Source organism: Protomyctophum parallelum (assembly GCF_964188405.1).
Source record: "Protomyctophum parallelum genome assembly, chromosome: 11".
Classification (NCBI taxonomy): Eukaryota; Metazoa; Chordata; class Actinopteri; order Myctophiformes; family Myctophidae; genus Protomyctophum; species Protomyctophum parallelum.
Window position 1 is genome coordinate 20052484 of NC_139707.1, and position 26515 is coordinate 20078998.

General features: G+C 41.1%; 4 protein-coding genes across 7 annotated transcripts in view; 1 reads left to right on the forward strand and 3 right to left on the reverse strand.

Annotated features, from left to right (window-relative positions):
* The window catches only part of ubr3 (ubiquitin protein ligase E3 component n-recognin 3), a 52582-nt gene extending 36092 nt beyond the window's left edge, over positions 1–16490 (reverse strand). For all 3 annotated transcript variants that reach the window (XM_083775911.1, XM_083775910.1, XM_083775909.1), the window contains exons 1-22: positions 16049–16490; positions 14919–15058; positions 13017–13169; positions 11056–11205; positions 8277–8317; positions 8050–8116; positions 7831–7961; positions 7337–7565; positions 5994–6173; positions 5496–5629; positions 5306–5392; positions 5126–5191; positions 4437–4526; positions 4198–4326; positions 4022–4074; positions 3784–3917; positions 3608–3693; positions 2993–3134; positions 2371–2467; positions 992–1133; positions 802–903; positions 470–643 (exon numbers count right to left, since the gene is read on the reverse strand). In XM_083775911.1, the coding sequence (XP_083632037.1) occupies positions 470–643; positions 802–903; positions 992–1133; positions 2371–2467; positions 2993–3134; positions 3608–3693; positions 3784–3917; positions 4022–4074; positions 4198–4326; positions 4437–4526; positions 5126–5191; positions 5306–5392; positions 5496–5629; positions 5994–6173; positions 7337–7565; positions 7831–7961; positions 8050–8116; positions 8277–8317; positions 11056–11205; positions 13017–13169; positions 14919–15058; positions 16049–16482 (2961 nt within the window). In that variant the 5' untranslated portion in view covers positions 16483–16490. The remainder of the gene's footprint in view (positions 1–469; positions 644–801; positions 904–991; positions 1134–2370; positions 2468–2992; positions 3135–3607; positions 3694–3783; positions 3918–4021; positions 4075–4197; positions 4327–4436; positions 4527–5125; positions 5192–5305; positions 5393–5495; positions 5630–5993; positions 6174–7336; positions 7566–7830; positions 7962–8049; positions 8117–8276; positions 8318–11055; positions 11206–13016; positions 13170–14918; positions 15059–16048) is intronic.
* A 234-nt stretch (positions 16491–16724) lies between these two features.
* On the forward strand, positions 16725–19228 carry mettl5 (methyltransferase 5, N6-adenosine). 2 transcript variants are annotated; one of them, XM_083775939.1, is made up of 7 exons: positions 16726–17047; positions 17141–17255; positions 17480–17664; positions 17736–17815; positions 17892–17943; positions 18021–18070; positions 19105–19228. In XM_083775939.1, exons 1-7 carry the CDS (start codon positions 16948–16950, stop codon positions 19144–19146), a joined length of 624 nt encoding a protein of 207 aa, XP_083632065.1. In that variant the 5' UTR covers positions 16726–16947; the 3' UTR covers positions 19147–19228. The 2 variants fall into 2 exon arrangements, with proteins under 2 accessions (XP_083632066.1, XP_083632065.1); XM_083775940.1 differs by lacking the exon at positions 18021–18070 and having other exon boundaries at positions 16725–17047.
* ssb (small RNA binding exonuclease protection factor La) lies at positions 19217–22362 on the reverse strand. The gene is made up of 12 exons (XM_083775938.1): positions 22234–22362; positions 21600–21666; positions 21407–21510; positions 20995–21169; positions 20801–20908; positions 20501–20604; positions 20332–20403; positions 20198–20240; positions 19928–20068; positions 19652–19838; positions 19443–19559; positions 19217–19356 (listed from the first exon to the last, which is right to left on the reverse strand). Exons 2-12 carry the CDS (start codon positions 21657–21659, stop codon positions 19232–19234), a joined length of 1236 nt encoding a protein of 411 aa, XP_083632064.1. The 5' UTR covers positions 21660–21666; positions 22234–22362; the 3' UTR covers positions 19217–19231.
* Positions 22363–23742: 1380 nt separating this feature from the next.
* klhl23 (kelch-like family member 23) lies at positions 23743–26496 on the reverse strand. Its single transcript, XM_083776053.1, has 4 exons — positions 26364–26496; positions 24844–26064; positions 24597–24749; positions 23743–24430 (listed from the first exon to the last, which is right to left on the reverse strand). Exons 1-4 carry the CDS (start codon positions 26377–26379, stop codon positions 24120–24122), a joined length of 1701 nt encoding a protein of 566 aa, XP_083632179.1. The 5' UTR covers positions 26380–26496; the 3' UTR covers positions 23743–24119.
* Between the last annotated feature and the right edge of the window lie 19 nt (positions 26497–26515).

Sequence of the window (26515 nt, forward strand, 5' to 3'; positions counted from 1 at the left end):
TGGTGCACTATATATTCAAACAGTAGACAATATAACCATTTCTCTAATTGAGAGTTCAATGCTCACAACTTATATAATTGGTAATTTAAAGATATTTAGATATCGCATTGACACCATAAATCCTACTTTGCTGCAGCTGATGCTGTCCAATGCGGAATCATTTTGCATTGATTTGCTGAAAATAGCCAAAAATAGCTAATCTACAAGGTTACAACACATCACATTGGGATACATTGTGAGCTTGTAGATAGGCTATTTTCAAGGAGAGATTTGGTGTAGAGGGGGAAAAAAAGAGTGTACCAAGTTCAGAGCCAACCCCGATCAACTAAGTATTAGTTTACTAAGTATAGAGGACTTAAGTGGTAAATAACTTAGAATAGCAGGTGTTATACTGGAAGGCTCTTTTTTTCCCCCTTATAAGCAGCATGGCACAGTCAGAAAGCAAGGCCATTGCAAAGTTTTCCCTCACCTGTCCAAAAGGGGAGGCTGGTTCAGTGCTGGTGCTGGGAGGGGGATCTCTCTTCACTTCAGGGGCTGTTTCAGGAACTCGGACCCTCACAAAGTTGATGACATGGTGCAGGTTGGACAGGAGGTTAGTGCCAGGGAACCAGCTGTCATGGCAGTGCTCCTCAATGCAAGGTTCCTGGAGACACGAGATAAACATTTTATGAATGTGGCAAACAAAACAATCCTAGAGGTGATATACTGTAGGTAAAATAGTTCAACACCACAGTACAAGGGGAAGAATCGCCTAAAATAAGTGTTTTCTCTCCCCTCTGGTTGCCAGTGCCCACATCTTACCTCATCCTCGTTGTCTTGCACCTGATTGTCCAAGCCCAGCTCAATAAGATACAGCACCATGCACAACACGTGTTCTGACATGTTCTGGTGATCCATCCAGATCTAGAAAAACACATCTACTGTTATCTCTGTCATAAAGTACATTCAGATACAAATCTGTGACGCCTGTTAAGTTGTTGAAAGGGCTAACCTTGTAGAGAAGAGTGAAGATAACTATGTGTAGTGTCTTGCAGTGCAACAGATTGACGAGGCCTTTGTAACATGGATGCAGAGGAGTCCGCTCTTTGTAAGGTGGCCAGGGATTTCCGGTGTGCATGCCGGACTGTTTCAAGCTAGAGGACAACATCATCCACGAGACAAGAAAACATAAGCACATGAAAAGAATCATTGCAGAACTCAATATGTGCATCTTAAGCGTTAACGTCTTTGCAGTAACTGGGTCGATACAATGCAAAATCATCCAAAAACATGGATTTGATGATGTGACAGCCAACATTCTCTGAAGTAATTCACTGCACAAAGGCTTTCAGTCTATGCAACAAAACAACCGATGGACGGCAAAGTCTCTATTAGCAATGAAAGGATCATGGTTATATAGAAACGAGGCTAAGCTGACAGGCAATCCATCATATTCAGACTATGAAGAAAAATAAGTCTGGTATCACACTCTGAAAGAGGGGGATGGCAACCTCAATATGTTTCAGGGAGAAACATGCCCGTGTTCAGAACATGAAGTACTATCCTTTTCTGTAATAATTCCACCTAGGTCTGATGAAGTAATGTATTCTAAACACAACTGCCATTGTTTCAACTGCATTTATTAGTGTACATATGCGCAAGAAATGGCATTACCGGTAAATTTATTTATTATCAAAGGTATCTTCCAAAACGACTACCATGTCAAACAAGGAAAATAGAGCGTTTGTGTGAAGTGCCACTTTTGGTATATTTATCACTTTCTGTTAAGCTTGAAGACATTAACCTGACACCCTCTCCTTCACCTCTTCCGACACATTTGCCCTGGGAGATTCCTTGAGCCGTAGTACAACAAGAAGGGATTTCCTACATTCCATTATAGTTTGGCTTGAATTATTGATTTTGCTCGACAGCCATCTAATTGGAACAAACCCTATCACCATGTAGACCTAACTCTTCTTATCCTGTCCTTTCAGGTGGAGGTGGACAGAGAGGCTGACCCTAGAACACCGAGCAGAACACAAGAAAACATTTTTCCCAAAGAACGGCGTTTAAAAGTTGAATTTTTGTGAAACTTTTTATATGATGAACTGTGGGGGTACAGGCTTTAGTTTAGATCTACTATTGTTCCGACTGTCATTAGACTGACAACCTACCTCAAACCCTAACCTAACCCTAACCTCAAACACGTAGGTGGGGGCCCAGGATTACATTAGATAATTGACACTGGGTGAAAGAAATGCAAAATCGTGGGATAAAAAAAAGGTACGGCACATGTTCGACCGCATGTCCGACCGTTGTTTTCGCATGTCGTTCCGGTGGTGTGTCTAATCTGCGTGTGCATCCCAAACTGTGACAATGATGTTAACTTACAATGCTGAGTATCTGTCCATCGCTGACTGGACATCACGTCGGTACACTGTTCTTAGAACAACCATGATGGGGTCAAATTCTTTCTCCCACACCTCCGCTGGTTGGGGGGGGGGAGAGAAATGGAAAACATCCAAGTAATGCTGTTAAAGACTGAATTTTTGTGGTATAAGGCTGCCCTCAAGTGGTCTTTTTGTTTAATACAAGTAGTTTTAATGCTTAAAATTGCTGCAAATATTTCAAGATTGACAATTTATATTTGGGAGCTATACTGCTATTAATGTGCGCATATGGGATTGCATGTGGTGTTGGTTCCCTCTCTGGGCAGACTGCTGAAAATGCACCAAATAGGGTGGCTCAGGGGTAGAGTGGCCGGATGGGAACCGCAAGGTTGCCAGTTCAAACCCGGGCTTGCATGGTTTCCTCTGTAATCGGTGTATGAATGTGTGTGTGAATCTATGTAAAGCATATAAAGGAGCTATATAAATGTACCATTTGCCAATAGATAGTGTAGTTGGAGGTAGCTGGCAAAACAATGAATGTGCTTTATTTATCGTCTCTCCAATGACAGGGCAGTTACTAAGGCTGTTTGCTTGCCAGGCCCCAATCGTCAACAGAATGTTACCTTTAGGTGTGTACATGCCCTGCTGCATGGAGCCTCCTGGCTCAAACACAGGAGCTTTGAAGTCGGCCACGGCAGAAAGCATCTCTTCAAAACTGCAGCTCCCTGGAACTATGCCACTCTTGGGGTTGGGGTTCTCAGGAATCTGAACAAAGGTGGTTAAGTAAAACAAAGGAATCCAATAGAGATATATAGATATTCTGATCTCTTTAGAAGCGTCAATATTCCTAACGAGATGCTTGGTTAAGTCAGAAATTAGGACAGAACATGTGTTCTGATCAAAACCATGGAGGGCCATATATTTAGAGAGAATAGCAAGTTGTGTCAGCCCGTAAACAAGGAAGTGAATGGCTGAACGCATGCGCAAAACCTGTCTGGGAGCTCTGAGCAAGTTGTTGCCTAGCAACACTGTTAAAAAGGACCTAAAGACGTGTATAGATGTCAAGGCACCCCACGGTTTTAATTGAGAGGACATGTTGTAACGGTTTGTTATAGGCAGTTGTATCCTGACAAAATGTTAAGTAAAAGGGTAAACCGTTGCATAAGGCTGTGCAGCTTAATGTGGTCCACACCACACACCCTGTAGAATCAACACAATAAACAAGCAATGAAGGATACGAGGTCCAACAGTGAGCTGTGAGTGCGGTCATTCATACACAGCTGGGAGACCATCTCTGCTCTGAGGATCTCATCATCTGCCATGCCTGTCAGTGAGAGAGATGTACTATTAAGTAATGAAGAAAACAGCCAATTAAAACTACTGGATTCAATATATCAGCCATTTCAGATCCTACCCAAGTGAATGCGGAGACTCGACAATATGACAAGGAATGTCAGTGCTCCTTCCAGCATTGGCCTCTCCTGCTCAGTGTCCAGCACAGCATTCTGATGCTGGGATGCCATGGTCAACAGGTCAACCACTTTAAACCTAAGTGAGATGGACAGCTTGAGGAAAGACTGCCTCGAATCGATTCATGTGTCCAAATTTGCAGTGACACTGAAGATGAGCAAGTTTTTAATAAGCGACTTTACCTCTCAAACACAGATGAGATGAAATAGTCAGGATCCAGCCTTGAAGCGCACACCTGTGAAACAAAGACATACATACACAAGACAAACAAATGTGTAAGTAAATACATGTATACAATTCAGCTGAAGTATTACTGACAAATCGGTTAGCGCTGTGAGTTACTCTCAGCAGTACTTACCTGGAGCAGGTAGATGTCAGGGTCGATCATGGAATTGCAGAAGTGAGACTGCACGTAAGTCATAGCCTGTCCTTTGATCTGCAGACCGTTCCTCACCCACATGTTGCTGTGGATTTCTGACAGACTTGCCTAGATTTGGACCAAGAACCAGAATCAACCATTAAAAATAAAATGTGTGTAGATATGGAAGAGGTGATGTTGATTAATGCATTGATTATGATTAGTATATAGTACTACACCTGAATCTGGAGTGGATGGACCATGATCTTCATTAGCATCTCTTGGTCTGGGAGGAGGCTGTCCAGATCTAGCCCTTGGCACTTTACTGCCTATAAAACATCAGATTCAAACAATCCACTCACTAAAATAGAATATCTGTATATGTGATACAAGCCGCTTGTTAAATGGAAGGTCCCAGTTCGAGTTGGTGCCGAAGTGACGCTGAACCCCTAATTGGTCCTTCGCCATCAGTGTATGAATGTGTGTGAATGGGGGAATGTAATGCACAATTATTGTAAAGTGTCATGGCCATGAGGCCCATAGCCATAGGGCAGGAGCCCATCGCCTGTTTCTGTAGCGTGAGGCAGCTTGATGTACAAGTACACCCCCTGGACATAACGCTAGTATGTCGCAGGGACTTACACCCAACCCAACCCAACCCAACCCTTGATGCCAAACAGGGAGGCACTGGGTCTCATTTTTCAGAGTCTTTTGTATGAGTGATCAAAACCAGAGTGATATCCCAGTCTCAGGGTGGACACTCTAACCACAAGGCCACTGAGCTGGTGCCAAGGATATATAAACGCACCATTAACCATTTAGTGTCAATATAATATACTGTGAGCCGTACTCAATGGACTAACCATGCCACAGCGCTGGTATGGTCCTGGTAATATTATCGTATTTATGATAAATATTGTTGCCTTACCTTACTGAGAAACATGGCATAGTAGCGATGTAGTGGCAGGTGAAATGTCACTTGATTTGGAGCAGGCTGTAAGAGACATGCAAGTAATGAAAAACAGTCAAACACTGCTTGCACGTGCAGTGCTGTGTTGAAATTAGTGTCTCTCTCTCGATTTTAAAAAAGGTACAATTTTGGGTTCACCTCATCAATAAAGCCTATGGCATCAAACCAAATCTGCAGCGTCTCCAAGCAGTAGCGGACCACTGTTTTAGTGTATTCCTGTGTCTCCTGCACACAGACAAGATTTTAACAACATCAGTAAAATGAGCAAGCAGCAGACCGTGTCTGAGAATCTCACCGCAATAACAGTAGAGCACCAACAGAGACTTACTTTGACTTTGCAGTGTGTTAAGAGACCCCACATTGGCTGTGCACAGGCCTCCAGCTCTGCTGCAAATGCTGCATAGTATGTCTGAGATTCAAATTCCACATGTTCATTTAACTCCCGCTTATTCAAGTTCATACCTACAGCAGGAGATGACAAATATATATATATTGAGATTGCACATAGACATGTGCCACAATCCGACAGTGTCACATTAACATGGATATTATTTTAAAGTTAAATGCATTTGGTTGTGTAAATTTGTTACATACAATACAATGTGCTGACACTCTGCACATAACATCAGTAAAAGGATACTGCGGACCATGGCGTAAGGTTCAGGGCTATTTTTAGTGCTGTGTGTGGTGCAGTTCACACGGTGAGTGAGCAGAACAAATCGGTAAAAATTAGTCACATGTCCCATAACTCACTTCCTCCATGAGACAAATGTATGACAGACGAAGGAGATTAAACTGCAGTGCCATTACAGTACATCACATTTACCTTGAAAGAATGACACGAAACTCATCCAAAGCATCAACAATGAATGGTCCTCCAGGAATTTCTTCGCTACACTTTGGTGTGAGAGGATATTGATGAAATCACTAACTAAAGGCCAGTAAGTGTTGTTCTTCAGCAGGGCTTCACCACAGTTAACCACAACATGGCGACTGTTCTCTTCATCTGTAAAGAAAACATAAACAGCATACTATTACATATACATCAAGTTGATCATTTGGGCACATTTTCAAAAGATACTCATGAACATTGAATCTTTTTTTTTTTTTTAAGATATTTTTTTGCGGCTTACGCCTTTATTGATTTTTAAGGGATAGAAAGTAGGCTGACAGGAAACGGGAGAGAGATTGGGGGATGACATGCGGTAAAGGCCGTGTCGGGTCCGGGAGTCGAACCCGCGGCACACCGCGACTGGATCACCAGTCCGGTGCCCAGACCGTTACGCTACGGCCTGGGCCATGAACATTGAAATTTGACAGATTATTAGAAATCAGGCAAGTAGTTGGGAAGAGTTAGACCCGACAGCCCAATGCCTGATAGCGAGTCGCCGGTTCAATTCCTACCCGGCCGGACCATTTGCTGCATGTCACTCCCCTACTCTCTCCATGATTACCGTTTCTCTCCACCGTACCTATCGAATAAAGTGTCAGAAAAGCCCCAAAATGTATCTTACCAAAAAAGAAATTAGGTAGTGTAGTTACACTCTTCCCAGTGGGGAAGTTTGTCCTCTACAGTTTACCCCTTCTATTACCTGTATAGAAGTCAATACCTTCTATACAGTAGTCGGATTAGCGTGTGTATGGCTACACCTATTTCAGACCATAGCGTGCTTCTGGTTGGCTGCTGCTTTGTCTGGCCTCTGATCGCAGTGTGTAAAGCGGCGGTTGCTCCTCTCCATATACAATGCACTGAACCTTACCACTATGTCATAACTCGGTAGAAGAATACCACTGCTGGTGTGTATTCAATCAACATACAGTAAAGCCAGTGAGTTTTGTCAAGGCGGGCACTGGCATAGTTCCTAACGCACACATATTTTGGTGTGGTAACAAACCAGAGCAGAGCACTAAACAATGCGAAGAGAGAATACATGCAAAATCCACACAGAAAAGCCACAGTGGCATTCGAACACAATACCTTATAGCTGTGAGACTGTACCAACTATGTCTGACTTGCACATGTGCTTAAAATGTATAACTCATAAGACAATTTAGGGGTGTAATTATTCTTCTCCCCCATCAATAGACGACTTCCTTTATACGTGTTGATAATATGGCAACCTGAGCCCAACATGTTTAGTATACCAACTGGCTGTTCAGACAACTCACCTTGAAGTTCACTTTTGATAAGGCAACTCTCCATCATATAGAGCAGCACAGTGACCATGATGTCCAGCAGTTGGCACTCCTCCGTCACATGGCGTGCCAGCTCTTCGTTGCTGAACAGCTGCACACTAATATGCACAATGCGGTTGGACATGGTGTCTGACTCGTGGCTTTTCATCAGTGTTTTCATAATGAATGCATAATGCTGAACAAATGTTTTCGTGAAGGTGATCTGTAAGAGAATGACAGTAGTTAAGTTTCCCATCACATAACAGAGGCTTAATGTGACCAATGTTTTTGTTGATGCTCTTTACTCTGAAAACCTAAGAGGGGAAAGGTACAAAGTCTCCTAACTACAACTAAGAATGAAGTCTATGCATAGCCAGACACAATAAATATGAACTGGAAATACAAACTATACAAATTATACACAAGAACTTTTAATTAAAGCTCTATTACAAACATGTATAACCGAACTCAGTCCGAAAATAATTTACCTTGTAGTCTTGATCTGGCAACATGTTTAATAAGAAGGTGACCATCTTCTGAGGAAACTCATATTTTATTGTCCAAAAAAGCAACTCCTCCAAAAAGCATTTGTGTTTCAGAGAATCCATAATAGATTGGTCTAGGGGCAGAAAAGGGAAAACTAAGACAGGTCTCCTTAAATAACATTTCACATGCAATATATGAGTAAATGATGGGAATTCAGTTACCTTTGGTAGTGCTACTCAGCTTCACCCTCTTTCGCTGTCCAACAGACTGCCCACCATCTTGGTCCTCCTTGAAGAAGAGGGAAATGTTACCACCATATGAACCAGCGCTAGCGGACATCCCAGAAACTTAACACTAACAATAAACTGGTTGACATAAAAATACAATGGAACATACAATGTAAAAAGCATCATGATTAGCCCTTGTTTGAGATTATATCAAAACATACCTCTTTACTGGACTCATCTGGGCTGCTCGGTGCAGTGGCTCCTGGGAGAAAACAACAACAACAATATTGATTAAGAGCATTGGGGTGTTAAAGCAATATTTTCCCAACGGGCTTGATACAATTATGCAGTTAACAATGTATCCGTTACATATAGAAAATGGACTCAGCAAGATTCCATGCCTCTAACAAAGAGGTACTGTATTTCACCTCCTCATTCACTAGCAGTGAGAGAGAGTACCTGTTATACCGTTTACGTTTCAAAGTCTACTGTCATCAACGAAAATGTATATTCTACGATTCTGTGATAGATGGGTTTTAGGCTTTTTTCTTCTTTTTTTTGCGGCTTACGCCTTTTTATTGTTTTTTTTTAAGGGACAGACAGTAGGCTGACAGGAAACGGGAGAGAGATGGGGAAAGACATGCAGTAAAGGCCATGTCGGGCTCGGGAGTCGAACCCGCGGCACACTGCGACTGGATTACCAGTCGGGTGCCCAGACGGTTACGCCACCGCCTGGGCCGGGTTTTAGGCATTTATTGTATGAATTTATTCCTCAATAGTGACGTTTTGCAGAGATGTGATATATTGGTGTGTGTTCACACCAATAAAGCTTTGCATGAAATGGAGCCATCATTCAGCTAACATATAACATGGGCATTCTAAAAAGAATTGATTACATGATGCATGGAAATAACTAACAGCCACTTAAAACTTCAGACTTTAAAAGTGTCTAATGCATGTTCAATGCAAGTAAATAATAATTGGACATTAAGTCCTATATGGCAAAATATTGCCTTGCATGAACACCTTTTTCAGGTTAAAATATGGCAGACTGCATAAAGGTACTTTCAGACGTGTATCGTTTAACGCAGACGTTGTCACCTGGATCAACGACAGGTATGCTCCAGGTCTGCTCAAGAGGGGCACGACAACTCTAGCACCAAAAAAAAGAAGCTAAACAGAATCCAAGTCTGGTCAGACATAACGCGCACGTGTAAATATGCTTGCGTTGTCGCCCCTCGACTTCTCTGCACGTACTGAAAAAAATAACGCCAGTCTCATTAAAAATGAATTACTAGGCGCATTAATCGCTGCCATTAACCAGTGCACCGTGATGTAAGCAACGCAGCAGCAGCTAAGCAAATGAATAATAGGTGTCAATGTGCAGACAGTTTGAAACACCTGTTCTATACTTTGGCACATCGAAAGCACTGGGCACAACTAAATCTAAGTTAATTGTATCAGCTGCAGCGCTTACTAGCCAGCCTTGTTTTTAATCTGCCTGTGCTTCTAACACAAACTGGAAAACACAATATAAAATTAGACTAGGGTTCCGGTCATCGATATACCATTAATACATACAGTACTGTAGACTAGATACGTTATTGGCCACTGTTGTTCAAGTGACACATGAACACTACTGCCATATTGGCAGGGGCAAGCCATGCCTCCTAATGCATGCATGACCCATGTATGTCTATTGAAGCAGGAGATCTCTCCACTATAATAACTTGCTGAATTCTCCACCAATTTTCAAGCAGTTTGGTTGTGGTTACTGTAGTTATAACGACTGAAGGTCACAGTTAACTATGGAATTGTGCATTTCCCATCAGTGCATCACTCAAAATACCCATACATGGGGAGAAACCCCATATATGGTGCCCAGGTCTGTCATATCACGAGATTAATTGTGACATGCTGTCACAATTAAGCCCATATATGGAGATCCCCGATGTCATCAATATTAGTATATGGATATATGTGTATATTATCCTTCCCCATCCATCTTCGATATCGCCCTTTTCTTTTGTTTTTTAATGTTTTTTTTGTGGCTTTCGCCTTTATTTTATATTTTATGGAGGGACAGACAGTAGGCTGACAGGAAATGGGGAGAGAGATGGGGGGAAGACATGCAGTAAAGGCCGTCGGGATCGGGAGTCGAACCCGCGGCACACTGCCAGACTGGATTACCAGCCAAGGTGTCTGGACCACTGAGCCATGGCCCAGGCCCGATATCTCCCTTTTGACTGATAGCTGTCCATTTAAACTCTAGATGGGCCTGCCCCAAAGTTATTTGTGCAGCCGCACCCGGCAGCCCGGGTGTAAACTAGGGTTCTCAACAGGACCGAAGATTTTGGCCCGGCCCTAACTGGGCCCTCATCAAACCCTGTACACACTGCCCCTGCTGCCACCCATAGATCTCCATATATGGAGCTGACCTGTTCTGACATTCCATGTTGATCTGGCCTCATCAAACCCTATACACTCAAGACACGCTCCATATATGGCGAGTGCACGCGACCTCGCTTGCACTGGCCTCGCCCTCAGGCGTCTTACTGGTGATAAAGGGTGTGTGTGTGTGTGTGTGTGTGTGTGTGTGTTTTATACCAAAGCACCTCATCAGTAACACTAATTAAGTTACTTATATACCAATCTGGGAACCCATCCTTGGAATTTGTCTCTGGGGGCAGCGCCTAACAGAATGTGGATAGCACGATGCTGCCGTTTACTCGGCCTTAAACCCTCCTCTTCCAGTGGAGCGCCTATGTTTTCATTCCCACGAACAACAATTTATACACGTTCTGAATGCCCTGCCGACAGATTCAGTAGCATAGCTCGGAATCTGTTCTTGAGAGATTACTTATAGGCATATTTCTTGCGGTGGGGTTACAGTATGGCAAGTTGTTCCTGCCAGAATGGCAGCGACTTTGACGTATGATCCAGTGGCATCTTATTATATATTATGTCTATGGTTTCAGGACTCTTTAACTGATATCATACCCAATAAGCCCAATGATCCAGCTCCATCCTCTGTTCCAGCTGTGAGATCAGCAGCCTGAGCCCGCTCCTCTACAGACACCAGACCTGAATTCTTCAGTGCTGACAAATACTTGTCGTAGTTCTGTTTAGCATACAAATTCTCCTCTTGACCTGAAAGAAAAATAAAATACATGATTAACATCCTAATGGCAGGCAAAAATGTCAAACTTTCCTTTTGCTTTAAGTAGCATGTGACAAACTAGGGGGTTTTCATGATTCTGAATCCATTCCAAGCATTAGTTTTGCACAAAATACACTCCTTGGGCTAAAAGCAACCATAGCCACTTGCCCAAATGTGCTGCACATTTGGGCAAGTGGCTATGGTTGCTTGAAGGCTTCTGGAATATAGTAGAAAGACTGGAAACAAGGAGAGTAAAGTGGCACGCAGCAAAGGATGCGGGCATCTAATCCGCAACTCGCTGCATTGGAGCCTATATGTGGTATGCACCTTAACCACTCCCTGTGTGCAGCAGCATTTCAATTTAAAGGTATATTTCACTTAATTCAAATATGACTTTTTTTGTTTTGTTGTGATAATCCTCCCCACTATAGAGTGTGCTGACCATATAAGGAGTTCCCCCCTGTCCCAAGTTAACCCCTGGGGGTCAAAAAACCTTAGGTTTCGTTTTTGGCTAGGTGGCCCAGCCTTCATCTAATCAGGATAGAGAGGGGCCTTCCGCCAATCATGATCGAGCAGGGGCGCTGGCTTTAGTGTGTGTGTGCTGTTGGCTTGTAGCGTGCTGCGTGTCCCCCACACTGTAGTGAGTGCATGTGCACATCTTGTTACCGGGGGCGGACCGGGGTGGTTTTCAAAATCACAGAAATCACTGAATGCTCCTTTAAGGGATAAGCCATCATAAGGCCTAAAAAAAAAAACCTTGGTTTCCGATTGGCTGTCATTTTTGGGCTGAGTAGGTAGGGAATTTATTTTATTTTATTTTTTATTTTATTTTTTCGTGGGAAGGATGGGTAGCAAGGATTTTATTTTATTTTATTTATTTATTTTTTCGTGGGAAGGATGGGTAGCAAGGATTTTAAAAAAAATCCTACGGCAATGATGGATAGGCTTCTACATATTTCATATTTTGGCTATGTGAAATAACTGTGGCAGTTTTAATGGTTAATACAACTTTACATTGTTTTCATTACACAGTGACATACCTGGAGTAGAGGCAGCAGGTTTAGAAAATAGGGTTGCTGTCTGATATTTTCTGCTGCCCTGCGGTTGGCTTTGGCAATTTTTTTGGTGGCATTTTAATGTGCGGTGGCAGTGGCACCACAACACACACGCAACAGAAACACAACAATATCGGCGTGTTATTCAATGTGTGTTTCCCATTGAACCGGGTCTGCATGTCACGTTAAAACATGTTCCCCTAAATATTTCTGTCGGAGGCAGCGCGGTTTAGTTGAGAGAGTTACGACATCTCCGTTCACTGCTTATTCGTGGGGCTGCATGCGTCATTGATCAGTCCATTGTCGTCACTCTCTGTCTTTAAACAGCTCTAGTCTAGAGGCTGCGCTCCGCTCCGCGGTCAGAGCTGAGCAACATGGCGGCGCACAGAGCGCTGTGTTGACAGTGTTGTTACAAACGATAGTGGTTCCTACGTGGATTTTATTTTTTATAACGTAGGATGAGGTTGCTTGTCCCGATGGTCTCATCAAAGAGAATTTTAATGATCAAAGACCTTTTTGGTCTTGACTCAGTCGTATTCTGAGCTTTTTTTTTTTTTTTTCACCAAATGCCAATAAAATAATATGGGTCGCGCATATTTAATAGAGTCGGTCGGCAACCGGAAACCAAAGGTTTTTTTTTTTAGGCCTAAGCGTAATAACCAATAAGAGTCAGTGTTATATGAAGTTTATATTTAGCTTTGCTTAACAAAATTACTTTCTCTTTTTGAAATTATGTCGATATTTACCCATGCTCAACTCCTTGAAGGTTTGCTGATTGGTCAGGATCTTTGTAAGAACGGTTCTCATGGCTCCTCCCATCTTTGTAAGCTCCTCTAGGAAGGAGATCTGAGGCTCCAGCTGTTGTAGGACCTTCTGTAGATCTCGGTCACTTGAGGTGTCTGGCAAAAGCGAGATAAGAGATAAACATGATCATCATGACACACTGCATGACCAAGAGTTGCTGGACAATATTGATGACATCAGGGATCTCGGCTGCGGTTGGTGCTGAGAAATGTGCTCTCTTGTGAGATCAAATGAACGATTCATAATTATCTTAATAGCCTAATTTTTGTATAATGGTTTAGTTTAGATACAATTTGGAGAACAAAGACGCATCGCTCCAACAATGTGCACATCGTGCGGTGCGCTGCTGTGATAGAAGTTCTTACCTCGACATGAAAGGGGAAATAATCAGCAATGCATTTGTTTTAAATCAAATTAAGGTATGCTACAAGATAAATGTGTCAGTCACAAGGGAGCTTTCAGCTTTACCATGAGAGACAAGTCAAGAATCCATGCATTGTTTTTACGGGGCACAGGTCAGGTTGTGGCCTCCTGGTGGTGCTATAATAGGCCAATGTGAAAAGGGTGCCATTTCTTCTTACCCTTGGATGGCATTTGGATGATTTGAGGCATTTTGTTCCAAAAATCCACCTGTTGGTGGCACTATAACAGGATAATTTGAAAAGGGTGGGATATATTCTTCAGCCTAGTAGAAAAGTCTGTGAAAGATTTCACATAACTCGCACGCACGATTTGAGGATTTGTTAAAAACGGGCCAATCCTGCAAACTTTTAATGTTAGCAAATCCAGATGGAATATGAAATATTTTAGACAGAATCTGAAGGATTCTGTCTGTAATATCCAAATATGTGTTTTTCAAAAGTCGGCCTCCTGGTGGCGCTATAACAGGTCATTCTGGAAGATTTGGGGCAGAGGTTCATGTTGGCATCCAGGGAGTGTGTGTGCAAAATTTGGCTGGGTTAACGGTGCTGGAGATTAGCTGGTAACAGACGGAAGGCAGCGCACACACACGGACAGTCGGACTCAGACACACACACACGAACGGAGTGAGTGAGTGCAAAACATACTCTCTCCCCATGCCTTCGGCCTGGTGGAGACAATATTAATAAAAAACGTTTTTCCGTTTCCTTTCAACTCTAATACAGTATAGGCACCTTTCTCAACATTTATAATAAACCGAATCAACATTAACAAAAAAAATACAATAAATACATTTCCTAAACTTTTTCTGAATATTTAACCTAATTTCCAGGCCTATAGATATTAAATCATTCAGCAAAAGAATTAGTCTTTTACTCCTATGTGCAATGCCCAAAGACAGGCAGTGTAGCAAAAATAAAGCATAGAATGGTATAATTCCATTCCACATTTCTTGTATATCATAAATGTATAAATATACATAGCAGCAACCCTGCAAAAGACCTTGCCGTAAGATGCTCCTCCAAGTGAGCTAGCTCTCTTGGTGTTGTCTGTTGCCTGCTCGGTGTGCAGAACATTACAAAATACTATAAAATGGTATACATTCCATGTTTTGGAAAATGTTTTTATTAACTAGATCAATAGCCAATAACAATGCATAGGCAAATATTTTTTTTCCAGGACCCTTGAAGTTATTTTTTCTAATTTCAAAATATTCCCCGACTGTGGGGACCCTGAATAAATAACATTCAGTTAACCGGCATTCTCTCAACAGCGGATACGTCTTTACTTTTGGACTAGTCTATTATAGGCCAGTAATGCTAAAAAGAAGGGAAATAAATGAATTAAAATCCTGGTTTTCCTGGCATAGTACAAAATCCAAGTTAAATTAATTCCCAGCGAGAAGATACCAGTTGAGTATTTACCTGGTTCAGTGTATCCATCTCTTAGATACTGTATGATACAGATGATGAAGCGAGGAAGGACCATCTCAGACATCAGGAGGAGGTCTCGAGGGACTGAGGGGACATTCTCCCCTGTTCTTAATCGATGCCGTCTGCAAAACCTGAAAAAATATCACAGTTCATGTACATGCAGGTGTGTTTGATTATTGTAGCCTATGCAGTGTTCTTTTCACAAGCAGGCTCACTTATGACAATGAAGTCCACACTCTACCAACAGCCATTAATACATGTGAATCCCTTGGGTCCTTCAAAACTACTCAAAGAGCACCTACAGAGGACTGAAATTCGAAACTGGCCCCTGTAAATAAAGTCTGAACTCCCCCCACCCCTTTCGATGCATACTGTTCTAACCTTTTTTAAATATATAACTTTCTTTATATGATATTAGTTTATATTTGTACGTCTCTAATTGTTCTGATGAATTGAAAATGGTAGACCCTGTTGTAAACAAGTTTAACCGCATGGATAGTACACAAAGTAACAGTTTTTGTATTGACTGGTGCCTTCGTTTGAAATGTACCCATTCTGCATACTGTGACTACTGACAAAAGTGCCAGGGGATTTTGATAGATTATTTTACAGTATGCAGAATGGCCCTGGTACACATTTCAAACGAAAGCACAAGTCAATACAAAAACTGTTACTTTGTGGACGATCCATGATTAAGTATTACACTTATTTACAACAGGATACAGGAAAGGATCTCTCACTCATACTAACCCAATTTGTAATCGTCCAGCAGCTACCCATTCAATTATGGGATGGGCCAATGTACTGTAAGCAGTGCTTAGTCAGCAATGTTTATCGTAATTATGTTTAGTAAGCACCACCATTATTAGCTAGGTTAGGTAACCTGCATATTTGACTTGTCATGCTTTTCTATCCGGCAGAAATCATGGAAATGTACATATTTAATAGCTGATTAGCTCCAGAACTAGTGTCAGAATTATCTTGGGGATAATTGTTAGCTTTGTAGCTTTAGTGACGTTAGCTACCTTGTTAACATTAGTTAGCTTGTTTGCATTCAAGAACTGTCAAACGGGGCACTAGCAAGCAGCTAGCGTTAGCATAGCTAGCTTAGCCTTACTTACCCACTCTCTCGCATGACATTACTATCTCCACAGTCACAGGCCCCGCCAGCCTGGCTCCTGAACATATTGAAATCGTGGCCCGTATGGTCTCCATTATTAAAACACTCAGCACACAGTGACATGCATGGAGAAATGCCACAGGTCCGACATCGATATGCTACAAAATTTGCAGTCCAGACCAAGCCACACAGAGTAGCGTTATCATAGGACCGGACCGTTTTGCAGAACTCTTCGAACGATTCGCCTCCTGCGATCAGACATTTACACCAGTCAAGAGCCTCGGTGTCTGCCGCTGGATTCTCTGGATTCAGGACAGAATCAAGCAGTTCATTAAGTTGTCGGACGCCAGAGATATTGTCATTCCTATTTAGGTCTGCCTTCAACTGGGTGGCAGTAGCTTTCTTGTCCCGGCGTAGCAGCGACGCCGCCATCATGCACTCTGGCTTGTTGTCCACAAATTTATTTTTGTTGTCTTGTTGCAATGTTCTCGGGCTTTCTCGCGATACAACCACACAGGCACCGACGGACCACGACTCGTCTGCGAACTCCAGGAAGCGCACGCGCGCGCGCACACACGCGCGCGCGCACACACACACACACACACATACTACACACACATTTTTTTATTACAATTTTTGGTGTTTGGTGTACTAGGTATAATTAGCCATATACTTAATGTGTGTGAAACAGGTGTGAAAGGGTCTGAAGACGTGGAACCTGTGGTGGAAAGCGGCAAAGCCTGGTGGGCGAGGTTACGTGGAACCTATATGATGCGTAGCGATTTCGTGTCGGTTTGTTTTGTTGATGCACTGCGGAAGTCGCCCTTTTCAACCATGTGAAAAACAGTGCCATGTTTCAATTCTGAACTTAATAGACCCAATATAGATTCATAAACAAACATGAAATTGAAAGAATTAGAAAGCTGCCTTCAACAAGTGGATGGATTTGAAGAACCGAAGATCCTCCTGGAACAGTATCCAACCAGTCCTCATATTGCAGGTGGGGTGGTATTAAAGATTCAAGGGTTAAAGATCAATATTGTGTTGATTGTGCAACTGCAGAGTAGCGTTACATTTCTCTATTTGTTAACAGCATGCATGCTGTACACAATCCACAATACATTTGATGACATCGAGGGAAAACTGGTCGCAGATTTGGGATGTGGATGTGGAGTTCTCAGCATTGGTGCGGCGATGCTTGAAGCGGGGTAAGTATCTCAATCTCATGCACAAATAATATACCCGAGTACCCGACTGTCAGTCAGGACGAGCATCATGTCATGTGAATGATGTGACCACAACTTAGTTCACATCAGTCGTTAATTTATAAACAAGCTGTTTGGTATTGGCGCACACCACGCTAAAATAAACACTTTATTGCCGTTGCAACAGACAAATGAGCTACCTTTACGAACATTTTGTGCCGTTTCAGCTTGTGTGTCGGCTTCGACGTTTGTCGTGAAGCTCTCGATATATTCAAAAGGAATGCAGAAGAATTTGATATTCCAAATATAGACCTGGTCCAATGTGACATGTGTTCCTTGGATGCAGAGGCCTTTGCCAACAAGTTTGATACTGTGATAATGAATCCTCCATTTGGCACAAAACACAACCAAGGTTAGTATATAATAGACTTTTTTTTATAGTAGTGCAGTTGTTCCAGTGGATTTAACGCTTTATTATTTCAGGTATGGACATGAGGTTTCTCAGGAAAGCGTTGACAATGGGAACAACAGTGTATTCACTTCATAAGACGTCAACACGAGATGTAAGTATTGTATTAATGTATGGTCAAATATAGCTCTGTACATTTCAGTTATATAATAAATCATCGTCATCTGCAGCACATACAAAAGAAGGCTGGTGACTGGGGAGTAAAGATGGAAGTAATTGCAGGTGAGTGAAGCAAATTCAAACATTATTTAAGACTTGAGCAAATCTCACCAAGATTGTTATTTTTACCCCCTTGACAGAACTCCGGTATGATTTGCCAGCTTCTTACAAGTTCCACAAAAAGAAATCGGTAATGTGATACACTGCCTTTTGTAGTAGTCTCAGTAATCAAGCATAAAGCAGTTAAAGGGTAAGACCACTTTTTTTGAGGTTTGGGTTGTGTAGTTACTTTGCCATGATGCAACTCCAAATGTGGACAAGAAATAAAAAATAACTGCTCCAGTGATTAGAAATTGATAATTCAAAATATGCTCCTCATTGACTTACATTGTAGCTAAAACAGCTCTCAAAGTCACTCTTTTAGTACGTAAACAAACACAAACAATGTTGATTCAGACAATATAGAGCATCACCAAAACTCATGTGGTTTTATTTTTTCATAAAAATGTTATCTTCCTGTTGATTTGTCCATTTTATTGGGAAGAAAACCCGGACTGGATCCGTGGATCCGGATCCAGATCTTCAAATAGTAAAATCAACAGGAATCTAACATTTTTATGAAAAAATAAAACCACATGAGTTTTGGTGATGCTCTATATTGTCTGAATCAACTTTGTTTGTGTTTGTTTACGTACCAAGAGTGACTTTGAGAGCTGTTTTAGCTACAATGTAAGTCAATGAGGAGCATATTTTGAATTATCAATTTCTAATCACTGGAGCAGTATTTTTTTATTTCTTGTCCACATTTGGAGTTGCATCATGGCAAAGTAACTACACAACCCAAACCTCAAAAAAAGTGGTCTTACCCTTTAAATATGATATTGAAGTAATGAAATGTACTCCATTGACACAATGTAAAAAAAAAAAAAAAGTTTATTCACAAGAACTTAGACGTTAATGCTTTTCAACTAAACAAAGAATATGTGAGAATGCAATGGCACACAAGTCTTAATCGTCATGCAGATCTTCATAAAACAAATAAAATGATTGTGCAGAAACTAAATGACTCTTCAAGTCCAAGGAGCATTATCCATGTTAAATAACAAATTAAAAAGCATAATCTCAGGAAAAACTAAATTAAAAGGAGCTTAGGAAAACATAGGTACATATTTAAGAGGCACAATATACTGGGACTGAAAACTGACATGCCAAATTGTTTTCTAGGTTGACATCAAAGTGGACTTTCTTCGGTTCTCCAAAGCATGACAATCCCACTGGAATGGACTTTACATTTTCCATGTAGCCTATGTAATGAAAGCTTTTTCAAAATAAATCATTTGTAACCTCATGACTATGATCCATTTTCGGTTTTCACAACCTTTGCTGCTGGGGAACAGTCTTCGGTTTTCACAACTTTTGCTGCTGAGGAATCAACCTTTCCTTCTAGTGGTCGCTTCTTTGGGCTTGGATGTGGTGCTGAAAGACAAACATTTGATCAGGTTTTTGTTTTGAAACAATGAATGCCTTGATGGATGTCTTGATTGCAGACAAAAATGTCTTACCATCCTCATCATCACTGTCAAATTTAGTCTTCCTGCCTTGGTACTGTGATCTATCATCTCTGCCACCCCTTCCCCTTCTGCCTCCTCTCCCTCGGCCACCTCCTCTCCCTCTACCGCCTGTTGAGTTTAAAAGTACAAGAGCACTCAAGTAAAAGCATACGTATTCTGAACAATGCATGAAATTAACAAAGCTGTTTGAAATAATTCACCTTTGCTTTTATTCCTGCTGTGCATCTCCTGCTGGGTCTCAATTATCTTCTTCAACATGTCCTTCTCTACATCTCCCTCAAGTACCTCCCATGCAACATCATGGTCTTTTACTTGCAAAGTCCCTCCATTTGCTTCCTTTGCCTTGTCAAAAGCCTCCTTTGCATTCCCATCAAAAAGCAAGGTGCCCTTTATAACAGATATATATCAGTTAGTTTATATTATAGAGGCTTTTGTGGTGAGTCATGCGGTGAGTAAATGGTGGACAGATTAATTACCTCTTTAGCACCCCTTGCAAAATCAACCCATTTGATTTTTCCATGCCCAGAGAACAATGCATGGAAATCCTCTCTTGAAACTTGCTCAAGTTCCCCTGAAAACTTAAGCAAGGAGCCTGTCTGTTCATCCAAAAGCAGACCCTGCAAGTAAATTGATTATTAATTATAGAGTTCACATTGTGCATGGCAACTGAACGGCTAAAAAAAATTCAGCACATAACAGCATACGCCCCCATGGCAGCTTTTAAGCAGTTCAGTATGAGAGCTTACCATTTCCTTCTCTTCTACATTCTTTTGCTTTTCTTCCTTGTCCCTAGAAAGAGGTATTTGCAATCAATGTTCCTTCATCATACATTGAATATGCATTTCTATGGCACACAGGGTAAACATTGTGTTGTACTTACTGTCTAGCTTTTGCCTTCGATTCTGCTTTGTGCTGTTTTCGCTCCTCTGCTTTCTTTGCATGATAGTCCTCTCTGAAAAACAGGTTAATTTAATTTCGGTCTACAGTTAGCTGCAGCTTTCTTGACATTCTGAACACAATCCACCTTTTCCTTCTCCAATATTACCTACCTTGAAAGCACGATCATCTCGTTGTCCTTGAATGATTTCACATCTGAACGTTCTAGAAATGTTTTGCATGATTCCTCAGTTTCGAAACACACAAACACTGAACCCTGTCAAAATAATGAATGTCAGATTGAAATAATTATGGTACTTTTCCCCAATAATGCCCCTGGAAAACAGGGGAGGGTGCACATAGCTAATTGAATATACAGGACCCCAGTGGAAATAAGCTGTAGGGCTTTCTCAGTTATCCCTGTATGAAATCTGCTTTTTGCAAACTTAATACAATTATCAAAACAAAATTACCTTGAATTGCCGTTGCAGGGTTTTCCTCATCTGAATGTTTTCTACAGGTCCTTTCCCATTCATCCACTCCAGAACGTCATCAAGGGTCGTCTCTAATGGAAAACCTTTCTAAACAGCAAATAGAAAAGCATTTTATTTAAGAGCACATTATAGATGTATAAAGTTACATCTGCATGCGTAAAATAGTAACTTACAATGTACACAGATTTGTGTTTGACCGCATCTTTGTAGTCATCATTTAGTTCCGGTAAGGGTTTATCTGCAGCCCTCCTGACTTTTGTCTTGTCATCACTGACTTCCAAAAGTCCAGTCTTTGACTTTTGAAGAGCCGACACAATCACGTTGGGATCTGTGGTTATACACTTAAGCCTGAGGAGAGAAAAACATATTGCATACATTTATATTGCATTGTTATAAATATTCAAGTTCAAAATGAAGGCAAGCCCAACTGAAATGTTTGATATCTAATGTCAATTCACTAGGACATAAACACCAAATGATAGTGTAATTTGTTGCAAAGTGCTGAATGTGTGTCCGTTTCCTGATTGCTATGGCCATAACAGTACATTCTTTGTTTGGTATGACACATCAAAGTATATAACAGACCTGTTAAATTTAAGCATGGTTTCCAAAAGCACCCAGCCATCATCAAGCTGCAGCTGTTCCTTTAGAAACTTGTCTCTTGGAAGGTTGTGATCACCAAAGTAATACTATAAGAATAATGAGATATGACATGATTATTAAAATTAGTATTGATATTGACAGCATATTAACATTATTAATGATGAAATTAATTTACCTCAATCTGTCGAGCCACATTCTTCTCAACTGGAGACATCTCTTTTGGGGTTTCTGCCATGATTGTTCTGTAACGTCAAGAATCGCATGAGGATTTAGTACACGGCATCTACTACTCTGTAAACTGAATAAATGTAGCCTACATGCGTTTCTCATAATATCATTGTAGCCAGGCCAACAACGCACGTTATGTAAATAGTTTATGAATCAAAACATGAATTAGAGAAAAAGAAACCTTGAATCATTGTGACGTGATTGAACTACATAATCACCGCAGCCAGCATGCATTGCTGCAACCGGCATGCTAGCTCGTTGGCTAATCTGCTAGCTCAGTAGCTCTTGTCCTGCAGTGCTGACTCAAGTGTATGTGGTCAATCAAGACCACATAACGTCGTTGTTCTCGTATTTTGCTCATGTCCTAAATATCACGAATTACTTTACCAAGCGTCTAGCAACTTAACCTAATCAAAAGGGTTCACATTCAGAATCAGAACAAAATTTAACTTTATTAGCCGCCGACCACTAGCCAAACATGTAAGCAACATAGGGCTTACTTGTATTTTAGCCTGGCAAAAACACATTTTACAAAATCTAAAAAGGCCAATACTTTCAATTACAAGAAAGGCCACACTTACTTTGATGATCACGACTCTCTGACAATGTATTTCTAACCCAACGGCAACTATTTCCACCTGCGTGACTGTTTTGCACGTTGTGTGAACCAAGGAAATGCGTGGCGCGGCGTGCTACGGAGTTACTTGAGGATCAATCCGAATTATCCGACCAACCCAAAACAGGTCGCTTTTAAAAAGCTCCCATGCGCATTTGAAACGCGTCTCTCGAGACATGCTGTTGAATCACAGCCAGGGCGCTGTTTCCCTTTGTTTTGCAGATGGGTTCCGAAATTGGGAACGCATTTATAGAGGACCACATTATAAATGAGTTATTATCAATATATTAACAATATAATGTATCTGTTTATTTATAGGCCTACACACACTGACACACACACACACACACACACACATTTATTTTTCGTTTTTTCAACTGAATAAATGCAATCAATCTAAATGGTTGGTTGCGTTTTGTTTTAATCAATGGCATCATTGTCTTCAGGTCCTCCTTTTTTGGTTTGTTTGTTAAAAGGAGCTTATTAAAAACATGAAATACATTTTCAGGTGGGTTGCCAATTTTAGAGAGTACCCTTTTTTTTCACTTCCAGTTCCAATTTGGTCTGTCATTTATTTTGTCATTACTTCCCATTTCACTTGTTTATGCTGTATCCTGTATGAGTTTTCTCTTCTGATTGAATTAATTCACAACCTAAAAAAATATCTTCTGTTTAAGCACCTGTTAATGGCACACCTGTTCATGGCACATAAAACAGAATGTTGTCTAAAACATACCGGTATGTAACTAGACCAATCTACATTTATAATTGTGTCCCCTTTTGTTGTGGTTTGGGAATTTTCACATAATTTGTCTTCTGCATTTATCCCAGAGCAGCATATTGTAGCTACATGGTGTTTCAAATAATGTTTGAGAGTCTAGATGTAATACATACTAATAATAATCTAAGATAAAATATGTATTGATATTGTTATTATTTTGTACTGAGAATATCCGCCCTTGAGATACCAGGGTTTGGCTGTCATTTGTCATCATTTCAGTTTCATTTCCTGCTAGCATCTGGTTCATTGGTTAGGATTTCTGTAGCAAGATAGTCCTCCGGGCAACGGATACAGACTAACACCACATGAGACCCGAAAGGTTGTGTACAAGCATTGATATTACAGTTGATTTATATGCCATAGGCCTATAAATTATACACTTGACAACTGGCAAATTAATTAGATCCCCCTGGAAGCATGTTCAACCACCTAAATACCTAGAGAAAATTGGCTGCAGGTGTAGATTACTCTCGGGACAAACAAAGCATTGGAATAATGTAGAGTAGACTATTGAAAAGAAATAGTGAAGAAAAAAAACTGAGTAAAATAATCCCCCAGTTTTAATCCCACATTGTGGACCATGCCTGGATAGGCCAGGATTCTGCATGGACAGGCCATATTGTGTGTGTGCACTGAAAAGCTTACTGCAATACTTTGAGACAGGAATCACTCATTTCTCAATTGTAATGATTTATTTTATGGCATTGCAGAAATATGGCTCTATATTCTAGGTCTTTCTTAGACTACACAAACGATAATAAAGAGACTGCTGGTGTCTCAGTGCACTTTGGTGCATAATACCAGGGTTTAAAATCCTCATAATTTTATTTCTATTTCCAATTAATTATACCACTCTCAACTCTGTAAAGTAAGTGAAATTAAAACTAATCAAACATGAACATAACGGTAGTTATAATGTTCTGTCACTTCTGTGGCATACGTTATGGAGGGAAAAGCAAAACAACAAGATTATCCTGAGTTGGTTAGCTGGTTATGTGTCCCTATGTGGGGGTAACCTATGGCCTAAAAAAGTGTTAATATGGCACAGTTAATGTATTAAAGAATTGACACTAAACACTGTAAACACAAACACATCCATGTGATCTGGCTGGGCTGGGGAGGGTTCCTACAATCTCCCACGTGTCCAGGTCAGGGTCATATTTCTCAATGCTCTCGAGATATGTCCCTTTAGAGTATGAGTACCCCCCTGTCACATAAATGCAACCATTTATTACGACAGCCCCACACTCCATCCTTCTCTCCTTCATGCTTGACATCGGCCTCCATTCGTTTCTCTTGGAGTCATAGCAGTCTGTGCTGGAAGTCTGTCCACCCACTAAATACAGGTTATTGTTGAGAGTTACAGAGCAGAGGCCATACTCTGGGGGGGGGGGGGGGGGGGGGGGACACACATTGGGAAATTAGTATTCACTACATATAGTAATATCCTCAGATTTGCAAACTCTCACAGTTAAATGAACACTGATTATGTTACTGTATGCATCTGCAGTCTTCATGTTAAATGTTCTCATATATATGTACTGTACCTGGGTGAGGGCTTCTAGTAACGATACTCCACTCATTGATGTCTGGCCTATAAACCTGGATCTTTTCATAGGTGCAGCTTCCTCTGGATCCATAATGACCTCCAGTTACATAAATTCTCTCTCCCATTACACAAGCAGTAGCATTACCTACACCTTTGGAGAACAAGAAATCATTACATGTTTTGCTTCAGTTTATCATGTTATTGTGTACAATGAATAACGAATAATAATAATAATTATTGTATACCTTGTATCATCTTGGCCACAGAGAACCATTTCTTTTTTAAAGGATCATAAAATTCTGTCTCCTTAATGGCAACGCCTCCTGTATATCCTCCGATGACATAAATGCAGCCGAGTAAAGCCACAGAGCAATGGTAGTATCTAGCTGTAATCATGGGACATCCCTCAGTCCATTCGTTGTAGTCACAGTCATAGATTGAAACTGTGTCCAGAGACTCAATGGTGTTGGTCAGGTAACCACCCGTCACATAGATATTTCCCCCTAGTAAACTTACACTGTAGCTCTCTCTTCTATGGTCAGGCATATCCTTTCCCTGTACCCATGTGTTGCTTATTGGATCCCATATGTGAACTTCAGAAAGGGGGTGCCAATAGTATCCTCCAATGATATACATGCTTGAAGACATTTTCTTGACATTTGCAGCCATTTCCTTGCGCCTGGACTTTAAAGCCTGAGTGATTACAGGTTTAAGCCCATCGTTACCCAGTAAACACTGTCTTTGCAGAGTAGCCTTGAAGTAGATCTCATCTAGCTCCAGATGGATGGAATGCAGCAGGTCCTTGACATGGCAAATACGATTATCTAAGTCATAGGTGACCCAGTTGGCTACAGAATCTATCAGAAGGTCTTCTTTCCATACGTTGAGGTTCTTAGCAGCCAAAACTGATTTTAATTTCTCATGGTCCAGCTCTAGGAATTCTTCCTGGTGAATGAGCTCCTCAAACCTGCTGAGGATGACCCTGCGGGACTCTCTCTCCAGGGCAGGACAGACGTGCAGCTGAGCAAAGGCATTTATGCCCAAGCAGTTGTCCACGTCTAGAAAACGACCAAGAAATCCCTCACATCCCTTCTTCAAGGAGATAAACTGCAGAAGGTCAGCAGCTTCCAACATGCTCTGCACGTTGCTCTCAGTGATGCAGACTTGAGCAGTATAAATGTAGTTCACCAAGGCAAGGAGAACATCATAATCAATCCCCGTCATTTTGATGATATCATTTGACCGCTCCTTCATGTCAGCTGTGAACATGGCTTTAAAATAGGAGCTCCGAGCTGACAGAACTGCCTTGTGACAGTGAAAAACCTGTCCCGTGGCACATTGCAGGGTAACGTCTGTAAACACACCATCATCGTAGAATTTCTTCAGCGCACCCAATACCTCGCTGGCATGATCATTATCACAGAACTCGTATCTGTAACTTCGGATCTGTATAGCTGACATGGCAACTGTAAAACAATTAAAAATGAGACACTTAATGGCTTAATAAATAAAGGCGTGGATTATTTATGACCGTAATGCTTCATAAGGGAATAATAATGGACTGGAGTATCACATTCGCGTTTATAATTCAATAGCAACCTTGCGTCATTGCATTTTTGAAATAACTACTTTATTAAATGTTCCTTAGATTTTCCTATCATTTTAAGTACAGCCTTTAGCGACTCTGTTCTAATAAATTCTCAAGTAAGAAAATGTAGTAATTTAACTAGAGATAGTAGTAGTAGTAGGCTAGTATAGCGCTTACCTCTACCGTATTCCATGAATGGCTCGCTGTTGTTCAACAATGTAATTTGGCCTGTCCCTTCGAGCCAGTGCGACACTCTTCTCTAAACATGAACCTCAAATTAGCTCTCAGGACGTTCTCTCCTGTCCTATTTTGGTATCTGTCTGTCTGTT